Raw genomic sequence first — 12,701 nt, forward strand, 5'->3', positions numbered from 1 at the left:
TGTGTCGTGGGGCCCGCACACAGTGTAAAGGACGCAGCAAGAACAGCAAAAACGTCCTTATCTAAGGACTTTTCTCCTTTGTCTTTGTTGATTGTGTACTTTTTGGTTTCTCTTTCCTCCTAAAAATGTTCATAAGAACCACGATAATGTTGGTCTTAGTGTGTTCTGCATGTCATATAGTGGGTCTTCTTGATAGGTTTTGGATTCTTGTGAACTATATAAATGTTATTTTCTGCATAAGTTTTGTTTAGTTGAATTGGTTTTCAGTTTTGTAAAATTGTATAGTAATTGCTATCTAAATATTTGCGCTGTCTCGCAACACGTTAAGTTAATCCTCTAGACATTATTTGCAAAATGATTTGTCATATGTCTTCTCTATAATCGTTTTTACAAAAAAATGTGACATGGCTATTAAAATTGATGACATGTCATATGGTTAAATATGACATGTACAATTACATTTAATGTCGATATATATTTTGAAAAACTTTTTAGAATATGACAATAACTCATAAATTACATTTAGTGTTAATTTATATTTTTGGTAAACTTTTTAGAATACGGTAATAACTCATAGATCATCACTAAAATAAATCTATTCAAATATGACATTTTGAATTTCAAAATATTATTCAATTTTACTTTTATAATTATACAACTTTTATTATCTTAAATTTTGAAAATTTTCTTCATTTAAAAAAAAATATTTGTAATCATAATATTATTAGTTTCATCGAAATATTAATGTTGCTAACAACAACAAAATTGAAATATCATTTAATTTTATTTCTAATTTTTTCAAAATTCTCTAAATTTATTTTTAAGATTATAAATTTGTAATCATAATATCATTAGTTTCTTTTAGATATCTATAAATTTTATAAGTAATATTTTTGATAACTATATAATTTTATATGAATTTTTAGTAATTTTATACAAGTTTATTTAATATATATAACCAAAAATAGATAAAAATATTTAAGGTTAAAATTTTAAATATAAACATATATATTCTTAAATATAATTTTAAATTAAAACTATTTTATTCTTAATTTTATGATTAATTTAATCAAATTTATATTATTATTTGTCAAAATAATAAAATATTAATTTTTTTAATATAATTTAGATTTTAAAAAATTTATCACTGTACATGGTGAAGCAAAACAACTAGTATGTCTTGAAAAGATCAAGAAGCGAAAAAAAACTGGATGGGAGACTCCAGTTAGGGGAATAGTTTAAAGAACTTGCTTTTATTACAACAAACATTACAAACGACTTATTTGTCATTTACTTTATAATTTTCAGTAAAATAAACATTTTTGTATCACATGACATAGGCGATATTAATCATCATTAAGAAAATTTCTCACATTTTATCTCCATGGTCAACAAGTTTACCCATTTGGACAGAACACATTTTCTGAGTCGAGTGCGGTTCAAAGTGTTGTCGTTCTTCATCATATTGTTCACTTTGATAACTGGTGGTTAGACTAGAGCACTGTACGTTTCCACCGTAAACCCGATCGAGAATCAAATATAGTGTCACAACAAATATTGTGTTTATAACGAATAACCAACTGAATTCGAGGTTGGCCAACGATTTTGCAACGCTCTTGTCACCCACACGGATATGGGCCATGCTTTCGGCCCATTTGAAAAACTGGGAGGGGCGTCTATCCGTGGGCATTCCTTCCCCTTGGGGATTAGTCTGGGCCTTCTGGGCCTGGGATACCCCCAGGTTAAACAAAAAAAAAAAAAAATTTCTATATCTTGAAAATAACATCCCTTAGGAATCAAACTCGGTGTGTAAAGCATAAAACCTATCAGTATCAACCACGCTCCTTGAAAAGCTATGCTTGAAGATCTCACAAGGCTGACCAAAAAACTCTTGGGCAAGGCAATACCTTTTGAAGTAAAATGAAACTATTAGTTACCTAATAATGTGGAACCAACTAATTACTCTATATAGTATATATCGAAACTGTAACTTAATAAAATAAAACAAAGAAGTTTAAAATCTAGAATTTAAATTTATGTCAAAATTATATTATACAATATGCATCTGGATATGTTGTGTTGAATACAAAAAACTGTGAAAAGATTGAGTTTTCAAATCTTTGTCGATTTGTTAATTAGTTTCATAATTTTTAATTAATCTTAAGTTCCAGCAGTTGGTAATTTAAGTTCATACTAGATTCTCACCCGCCCTTCAAAGGACGGGTATATTTGTTGTTTTAATTTTTCTTTTAAAATTTAATTTTCTATTTATGTTTTTCATTGTAATCGTATTTCTGTTTTTGTAATCTTATTTGTATATAAATATTTATCAAAATCTATTTTATAAAATGATAGCAATTTAAAGTTGACTCGTATACGTTTCTTCGTAATCATATGTCCGTATGTAGGTTTCTTCGTAATCATATGCTCATCTGCCCGTTTCTTTGTAACATTTTCTGTAATTTTTTTTGTTATATATATTTTTCCACGCAAATTTAATTACATATTTGTATTTTTCCATGTAATCATATTTGTGTTAAATTTTATTATTATTATTAGTAAAAGGTTATGATAATTTGATTGAATTTGTGATGTTGTCTAAGTATACACATGTCTTATAGTCATAAATATTTTGTAATTTAATTGTAAACAAAAAAGTATATATTTTTTTTTAAAGTATAGCAAATTTTAAATAATATTTTCGTAGTAACTAAATAGATGAAATTATATTTTTTCATTAAATTTTCATGATTTTGATATCATAATTAATTATAATAATGTTATTATGTCACAATAATTTTGATGCAATTAAAAATAATTTTTGAAAATTTGATCTCATTGTAAATGAAAAGGTCCATTTGAATTGTTAAAAACCAATTATATTTCTTTTAAAATCTCGTGACATATCAAGGCCCATATCTCAATTTGGGAAAAAACAAATCAAGGCCCATATCCAAATTTAAAACTCGTGACATATCGAGCAGTTATATAAATGGTTGGTTGTGTATAGATACAGTTATCATACGAATAAACAGTTACATATAGCATTTGTATTTTTTTTTAAATTGGACCTGACCTTTATCAACTGGTCATGATCCAAAATTAATAGTATTGATTTGTATTTTTCCATGTAATCATATTTGTGTTAAATTTTATTATTATTATTAGTAAAAGGTTATGATAATTTGATTGAATTTGTGATGTTGTCTAAGTATACACATGTCTTATAGTCATAAATATTTTGTAATTTAATTGTAAACAAAAAAGTATATATTTTTTTTTAAAGTATAGCAAATTTTAAATAATATTTTCGTAGTAACTAAATAGATGAAATTATATTTTTTCATTAAATTTTCATGATTTTGATATCATATATAATTATAATAATGTTATTATGTCACAATAATTTTTGATGCAATTAAAAATAATTTTTGAAAATTTGATCTCATTGTAAATGAAAAGGTCCATTTGAATTGTTAAAAACCAATTATATTTCTTTTAAAATCTCGTGACATATCAAGGCCCATATCTCAATTTGGGAAAAAACAAATCAAGGCCCATATCCAAATTTAAAAACTCGTGACATATCGAGCAGTTATATAAATGGTTGGTTGTGTATAGATACAGTTATCATACGAATAAACAGTTACATATAGCATTTGTATTTTTTTTAAATTGGACCTGATCTTTATCAACTGGTCATGATCCAAAATTAATAGTATTGATTTTATCTCAAAATCAAAAAAAATTGTACAATAAATATTTTCCAACAGTCTACCCGAATAAACCAAAGGTGCCATGGCCAACCTGGGTAGATACGTCATCAAAATTCATGAAACGGACAATGAATATTTCAATTTTGATATACAGTAGAAACTCTATAAATTAATAATGTTAGAATTTTAAAATTTTATTAATTTATAGAGATATTAATTTACAAAGTTTTCTTATTTAGATTTTTATTTTAATATATATTATTCTAAGATAAGAAAAATATTTGATTTTAGTGTATAGACATTAATTGTTATTTTTTGAAATTTGAAATTTATATTAATTTTATTATATTATTTGGTGTATATAATATATCTTGCATAAAATTTAAATGTGGGTTTAGATATAATATTACTAAATCTGAAAAAAATATACTAAATGTTAAGAAATATAAAGGTAATTCTATTGGGAATATGAAAAATAATATAATAATAGTTTCGTATTTATATAAAATATGTATACATATATATTGTTAATTTATAATTTTAATGAGACTATATATTTAAGTATAAATTTTTAAAAACTATTATCTTATTATTTTATCGATTTGTGTCGAATATTGAATCGATTCAAATTGAGGCCGGCAAAATTTATTAATTTATAGAAATTATTAATTTATCGAATATTAGTTTATAAAGATTTTACTGTATATATAATATGTTAGAACTTTGAAATACTATATTTATTCTAGGGGTTTCAAAACAATATACCCATGAGAGTGGTGAGGAGAGAAACAAATATAATGAGCTGGAAGGCGAGATGATATTGTCCCTCAACGCCCATGTGGTCGGCTGAGTGAAAATGGAAGAGAAGTAGCTCCTGTGTGAAGGCAGCGGCTAAAGCTAGGAGGGTTAGCCCCTCCGAAGCCGCCGCTCTAGGCTTTGCTCGGTCAAGCACGAGTGCTAAAACAGCATAAGCCAATAAGGACATGCCGATGGAAGAATGTTCGAAGTTGCGGGGCTGGTGTTTTATTAGTCCGAAGAAGAGCTCCACTGACATGAAAACTGATGAATATGACATGATTAAGTAGAGCTCTAAGTACCTGGTCTTTGATGTTGGAAACCATGGAGATGAATTGAATGTGTTTGGTCGTAGACAAAAGAGTTTTATGTTGTTAAATAAGTGCCATAAGCCAAATGCTACGAGCGCACAACCGTATAAAATATGTCCTTCACGAAGTCCCATGCTTGGGTTTTATGTCTTAGTGATCTTTTTCTTCTTTTTTTTTGTCTTAGTGATCTTTGGTTTGCGATTATGAGCAAGAAGCATCGATAAATCGATGGAATGGGTTTTATATTAAGCGTTTGCCCAAACTGTGATTGATTTTACTTTGGGGAGGGGTGATTATTAAATCACTATTGTAAACTGGCCAGCCTGGCTGATCTTTTATACAAGTCACAAAAACCCATTTGCAAATAGATTAGGGAAATTTGGCGTAACAAAGAAAATTAATATTTTAATCACAACGTAGTTGATAAACTATGGTGAGAAAGACAGGTCACCGGTCACGCACGCATAATGGAATGCGTTTCATATATTCACTGCATAATCAAAACAAAAGATAACTGTGGTATTCATAATAAAAAAGATAACTGTTGTATTCTATATATAAATTATAAGATAGACAGTTTAAAAAGAAAAAAGATAGACAGTTTTCTTTGATTATATGGTTTCTTATCTTTCTCTCATTTTTAATATTTTGTTGTTTGTTTGTTTTCCCGTTCTGATATTATTCTTTTTAAATATTTCCAAAATAAGTTGATTCAAATTAAAAAGAATATAAATTTTTGTGTATACTCCATAATATATCTTTTAAAAATCAGATAAATTCATTTTTCAAAAGAATAAATAATTAGAAGAAATAATTTATCTTTTATGTAAAACATTATATTTTTGGTAAATGTTAAAATTTATATCATTTTCAATTTTAAATGTTGGTTACAACTTATTTGAGCAAATAAAAAAACTAAACCAAACTCAGTTAAACGCTTCAAAGAGGCCCGATGTTAGAAAAGTAGAATTCAAAGAGGCTCCATGCCTTAACCCTTGGAAATGGGGTTTTGCCACCTCCTTCCAACCTTAAAAGCTTATAAATTTTAGATACAAAATAATTAAAACTAAAATCAAATGAAGGGAATAAAATATTTGAAATGTTTTGAGTAAGTACGAATAAACCTTGTAAAAATACCTGAAATATTATTTTTTTAATATAAAAATACCTGAAATATTATTGGTTTAAGTATTTTGAAAGCTTATGTTTGCTTGCAGGCTCCATCCCTTAACCCTTGGAAATGGGGTTTTGCCACCTCCTTCCAACCCTAATATTAAGTATTAACACGATATACAGTTGTAAGTTGTAACTCAAACATTGATTTCGTGAGACTTGGCTGAGGCTCCACAGCTCAACAATATTTAATTAGAGTCGACTAAACTTAAAGCATCATTCACCTTGTCTGTTAAATGGGTTCTTAAGGGGTTGGTCCCACGGTTTTTATAAGTTTCTTATGGGTCTTTTGTAAATAGCGACTTTAATTTGGTTCTTACATTGTTCGCGAATTCCATTGACACATGACAATCTGCAATTGTTTTATCTTTTATTTTTTTTATCAGACAAAAAAAAAAACCTAGTGCAGGATTAATGGTGCCTTTATAACCCCAAAAAACATTTAGATGCTTTTTAGGTCATTAAATCTTATGCGCGCAGTGTGTTGAGTAGATAAAAACGTGGTGGTCATTTTTTTTCCAAAATGGAGTAAAAATAATTATGAAGTAAAAAATGCTCCAATTCCACTATATTTTTCATTCCATAATAAAATTTACTCCATAAATAGAGTAATTTATTTTTTATTTGTTCATCATTTCATTATAAAATAGAATGAGGCTAAAGAATTTTTTATTCCATAATCACTTTTACTCCGTTTTGGAGGAAAAATAGAATTTTACATTGGATATGCTCTTACAGCTGTTGAATATTCCAATCTCAACTAAATTTTAAGAGTAGATTTCATCTAAATTCTAACATGATTAATTACAAAACAAACCTACACATACTTCTTTTTCCGTCACTCCGAAAACTTCATGTGACACTAAAATACGTCTTTCGAATTTTGGAGATTTTATGTGACACTAAGAATTTTTTTCCTAAAATCTACTCACAACAGACTTTTCCAGAATCATTTTGAAAAGGTCAAACTTCAGAAAAAAAATTTGATCAATTTCAAAAATAACTTGATTATTAAAGAAATTTTCTCTTGTAAAATTGAAAATTAACTAAACACAAAGTAATCCAAAAATTTACAAATGAAGAATCCTCAAAATTATGTAACTGAGAAGACTACTTGAGAATTTTTCCTTTATTATTCGTAATTACAAAATAACCTAAACAATATATTTCTGGAGAAGTCTGTTAACTGAGAAGACTACTTGAGAATTTTTCCTTTATTATTCATAATTACAAAATCTATACTATTAAAAGTAGCCTTTTGAAGCACCAAAGAGCGTCCACATCATTTTAGAAATCCTCTTCGAAAAGAATCCACGTGGCATGACTAATATTTTTACCTTATTATGTTTAGTTTTACATTTTTCAAAATATTGATATAATGTATAGTTTTACATTTTAATATTACTGACAAATATAATTTCAAACATAATAAATAATACTTAAATACACAAAATTATAAATGGAAATATTAAATTAAACATATGTAAGATTATCGTGATATATAATTTTGAAAATAATAAATAATATGTAAATATTCAACATTAGAAATGAAAAATTAAACATATATAATATTGCCATATATATATATATATAATAAAAAATATGTAATATAAAAAATTATAAATGGAAATACTACATTAAACATATGTAAGATTACCATGATATATATAATTTTGAAAATAATAATTAATATGTAAATATATAACATTATAAATAAAAATACTACATTAAACATATTCAAGATTACCATATATATAATTTCGAAATAATAAATAATATTTATATAATAACTAATATGTAAAAATAATATTAATAAGTAAAAACTTCTCTAGAAAGATGCCACGTTACATTATTACTAAAAATAAAAATAAATAAAAAGTAAATATAAGATATCAGGAAAAATAAAACATAATATATAATTTTGAAAATAATAAATAATATGTAAATATTCAACATTAGAAATGAAAAATTAAACATATGTAAGATTACCATATATATATATAATATCGAAAATAATAATTAATATGTAAATATACAAAATTATAAATGGAAATACTACATTAAACATATGTAAGATTACCATGATATATATAATTTTTAAATAATAAATAATATGTAAATATACAACATTAAAAATAGAAATACTACATTAAACATATGCAAGATTACCATATATATAATTTCAAAAATAATAAATAATATGTATATAATAAATAATATGTAAAAATAATATTAATAAGTAAAAACTTCTCTAAAAAGATGCCACGTTGCATTATTATTTAAAAATAAAAAGTAAATATACAATATAAAAATAGAAATATTACCTTAAACATTGAACTGAAAAATGTATAATAAAATAAATAATTAGTATATATTCAATATAAGAAATGAAAAAACTACATTGAACATCTATCTAAAATGTATACTTTTACCTTTTTATTATTTTTAAATATTTTATAAATAAATATACAATATAGAAAAATAAATAATAAGTAAATATAAAATATAAAAATAGAAATATTATCTACCGTAATATTTGAATAAATAAATATACAATATAAGAACAAATAAATAATAAGTAAATATACTATATAAGAAATATTACATTAAAGATCTACTGTAATATTTTCATTTGATATAAAAGCAAAAAATTATAATAAGTAAATATACAAAGTAAGAAAAATAAACAATAACTGAATATACAATATAAAAAGTGGGAAAACTAAATTAAACATCTATATGAAAATGTATAGTAAATTAAATAATAAGTAAATATATAATATAAGAAATAAAAATATTACATTAAACATCTATCATAATATTAGGTAAGTAAATACACAATACAAGAAAGAAAAAATAATAAGTATATATACAATATAATAATAGGAAAATTACATTAAACATCTATCTAAAAATATATAGTAAAATAAATAATAAGTAAAGATACAATATAAGAAATAGAAATGTTACATTAAACATCTATCGTAATATAACTATTTGATATAAAAGCAAGAAAATTAGAATAAATAAATATATAATATAATAATAAATAAATAATAAATAAATATACAATGTAAGAAATTGAAATACTATATTAAACATCTATCTGAAAAATATATAGTTTTACATTTTAAGTAAATATACAATATAGGAGATGGAAATACTACATTAAACATATATCTGAAAAATGTATAGTTTTTACTTTTTTATTATTTCCAAATATTTTTATGTTAAGAAACCGCTTATCTCGCTCTCAACCACATCATTATAAATGTATCTCTTACTCATATGACAGAAAGAGCTATCGAAGGTGAAATAGTCAGAGGTACACATATTTGGTAAAAGAGTCTCACTACGAAGAATTATTTTATCTCTAATAGTCTCAGACCATCCATTTATACTTAAGAAAAGACAATTTCCAATAAGAGAATTGTATACAATGACCATAAACAAAAACCAATGACAAAGCTTAAATTAGTTACTTTATATTTGTCTAAACCAGTTTTCAGTCATGGCCAGCTATATATTGCTCTCTCAAGAGTAACATCACGTGAAGGTTTAAGTATTTTACAAGAAGAAAAAGACTCAGCAACTAGAGTAAACAATATTGTCTACAAAGAAATCTTCAATAGCATCCTCAATAGTAAGGTCCGCAAATCATAAACAAATATATATATATATATATATATATATATATATAATATATATATATATATATATATATATACACAAAAACATTATATATTTCTATTCACTATACAGATTTCTAAATCTGACGAGTAAAGGTGAAATGACACCAACGAAGAAAAAATGAGAAGAAGACAGACACAGAATAAAGAGATGAAAGATATCCTTTTTTATATAGAAAAATATGCTTGGACAAGTTCACATACAGATAGTAAAGAACTAACTTACACGAAATGTTTTTCATATGACTTCATCACTCATACGATGGTAAATAGTATTGAAAAATAATTAAGAAAGCAAGTCTAGATCTCTATCATAGAAAAAGACACCAGCCATAAACACAACCGCGATTAATATTAAAAGTTAAAGAGTATATCATACTGATCTTCAAAATGTACATAGAGCAGGATCTCAAAAACAACAAGCAGTGGCGTTGCCATCACATAATGAAAAGGAGCCCACTGCCACAAATCATAACTTTAAAATTACAAAATAATATGATACTAACAAAACGCAAAGGTGATAAACACAAAAGATGTCATAGATGGAGCAGACAGTAAAATCTACCATGAGAAACCATAGTACGAAACAGTCACAAATGGTGTAAATATAAATCTGCAAAAAAGAACATAGTCAAGGATGATAAAGACTTATACTTTAGACATCACTAAACACGCAAAGATCCACTTTTTATAGTTTGTACTCAATACTCTTTTTGACACAGCTCACAATTCAAAATTTCATTGTGTGAAATTGGAGATTTTGCGCAGAAAATTTCAAGAAGCAGATAAGTAAAAAAAAGAAAATGATTTGTTCTTAGCGAAAAATGGTTTTTTTCAAGCCGGCAAATGATGAGTTTCCATGACAGATGATGACAAGCTTAGTTTACGATAAAATATTTTTACTTTTTGTGTATGACTGTGTATAAAAGTGAAGGACAATTTTGAAATTAACATTAGAGTCAGATTAATGATTCAACTATTAGCTAGATGTTTCTTTGGTAAAAATAATCGAAGTAATAATTGTTAGAAGCTAAATTAGAACAAACTAATTTTTTTTTATGATTTGTAATTTGATTTGTAAAATAATTATATTATATTATCTAAATTTATGATTTATAAAATAAATAGACAAATTTTACGTAATAAAAATATAGAACTTAAATTAATTTTAATCTAAAATGAATTAAAAATTTCAAATATATTTAAATAATTTGTATATTTGTTTGCCCGCCCGTAGGGCGGATTCAATCCTAGTAACCTAAACAAGATATTTCTGGAGAAGTCTGTTCTGAACATATTTCTCAACAAATTTTCTCTGCTAATTTTAATAAACTTATATTTTCTCTACATTTTTATAAATGAACTTAGAATATTATATTGTTCATTCATGTGCACTATCAATTTTGGACACATTAACACTATTTTGTTTATTTATGTGCTTAGATAATGATAGCATAAATCTGAAGAAAGTTTCTTTAAATTCTTTTAATAATGATATTTTATGTTTGTTAATGTGTTTTAGTGTCATTTTTTTGCAGATCGTTTCAGTTACAAAGTTTTACTTTATAAGTTTTATGCATAAATATTTTGATTTTTTTTTGGACGACGCATACATATTTTGTTAAAGTAGCGATATCATATGTCTAAACATATGTCTTTTTTGTGTTTGAATTTATGTGATATTAAAAATGCAATATGATTGAGCATTGCTATCTTCAACTTGTGTCAAATATTATAAACGCATCCAACACAAAATTAATAAAGGAACAACAAATAAGCTTCACTTTTAAGCTGCATAACCATAGTTTAATAAATGATTTACAGTGAAAATAATAATTTATGGTTACAAGAACTCGAAGGAACGAAGAAAGCGTTAGACAAAAAAAAATTCTTATAAAAGACATATTAACGACAAAGTAGATATATTGTTTAAAAAATGATATAAACTATCAAAAAAATAAGAGCATATATCTACATGATTTCTCATTGTACATCCTACACCTAAAAGTAAAACATGATTGGGAACACCATTGTCCAAAATATTCAAGAGCACTTCCTATAGCAAAACTTCTTCAAGATGTCTGTTAGTGCATTTAAAGCTTAGCAGATTTATAGAAAAATCTTCTTCAAATTCAAAGAGATAATTAAGAAGTTTTAGAGAGAGAAATATTATATTTTTGTTTGAAACCATTTGAAAAAAGAGAGTGAATATGAAGGAGTCAAAAGTTTCAATTAAAATAAAAATTCGGTGTTAAAAGACTTTTCAAAAAGTCTGTTAGTACATTACAAACCTAAATTTTACTTGACATTCTAGAAGACTTCTAAAGAAAATATCAATGCATAACTTCTTGGCAGTCTTTTTATGAAGTCTAGAAATCCATAAACTCTAAAATGAATTTTTTTTTAACTAGATAGAAATAAACACTTCATCAAACATTTACAACTTATATAATGTTTAGTATATACAAAATTAAACATTTATACATCAAATTTCAAATTTGTTTAAAAAAATTAAATTTCTAAAATCTAACTCGAGAAATACTAACATTACTTGAACATATACTCTAGCCAATAGACAATCATGATTCATAATTTATATTCACTCATCTATATGGATAATTTTAATCTTATTAAATTTAAATTTACATGATTTAGAATTATTTATTTTACATGATTTCAGTTTATTTTTATTTTCTCTCAAAATATTGCAAATTAATTTTAAGATTAAATGCATGAATATACTTCTTGAGAAGCTTTCTCGTGGTAAACTTCTTGAGAAGCTTTCTCGTGGAATACATCGTTATCTAAAAAAGATTTCGAGGGATTATAATAGTAAAAGTTTTTGTAGTTTTTTTATTTAGTCATAAGTGTTGGACCAAATAATCGCGAGGCCCGTTAGACAAGCGGAGCAGGCCCGGGGAAACGAATGACGTAACTAAAGAGAACCTGAATTTAGGTAAGCCCGCTAAAAGGAAAGCTACTTTGAAGCTCGCTGATGGGAAGGACGAAGTCAAAGC

At 25.3% G+C, this 12,701-nt stretch overlaps 1 protein-coding gene across 1 annotated transcript; it reads right to left on the reverse strand.

Annotated features, from left to right (window-relative positions):
• Nucleotides 1-1,245: 1,245 nt before the first annotated feature.
• On the reverse strand, nt 1,246-5,036 carry LOC108821705 (uncharacterized). Its single transcript, XM_056992061.1, has 3 exons — nt 4,482-5,036; nt 1,736-1,907; nt 1,246-1,613 (listed from the first exon to the last, which is right to left on the reverse strand). The coding sequence occupies exons 1-3, from the start codon at nt 4,954-4,956 to the stop codon at nt 1,370-1,372; spliced, it is 891 nt and encodes a 296-aa protein (XP_056848041.1). The 5' UTR covers nt 4,957-5,036; the 3' UTR covers nt 1,246-1,369.
• Between the last annotated feature and the right edge of the window lie 7,665 nt (nt 5,037-12,701).

The sequence above is a fragment of the Raphanus sativus genome, chromosome 8 (assembly GCF_000801105.2).
Source record: "Raphanus sativus cultivar WK10039 chromosome 8, ASM80110v3, whole genome shotgun sequence".
In the NCBI taxonomy this organism is placed as follows: domain Eukaryota; kingdom Viridiplantae; phylum Streptophyta; class Magnoliopsida; order Brassicales; family Brassicaceae; genus Raphanus; species Raphanus sativus.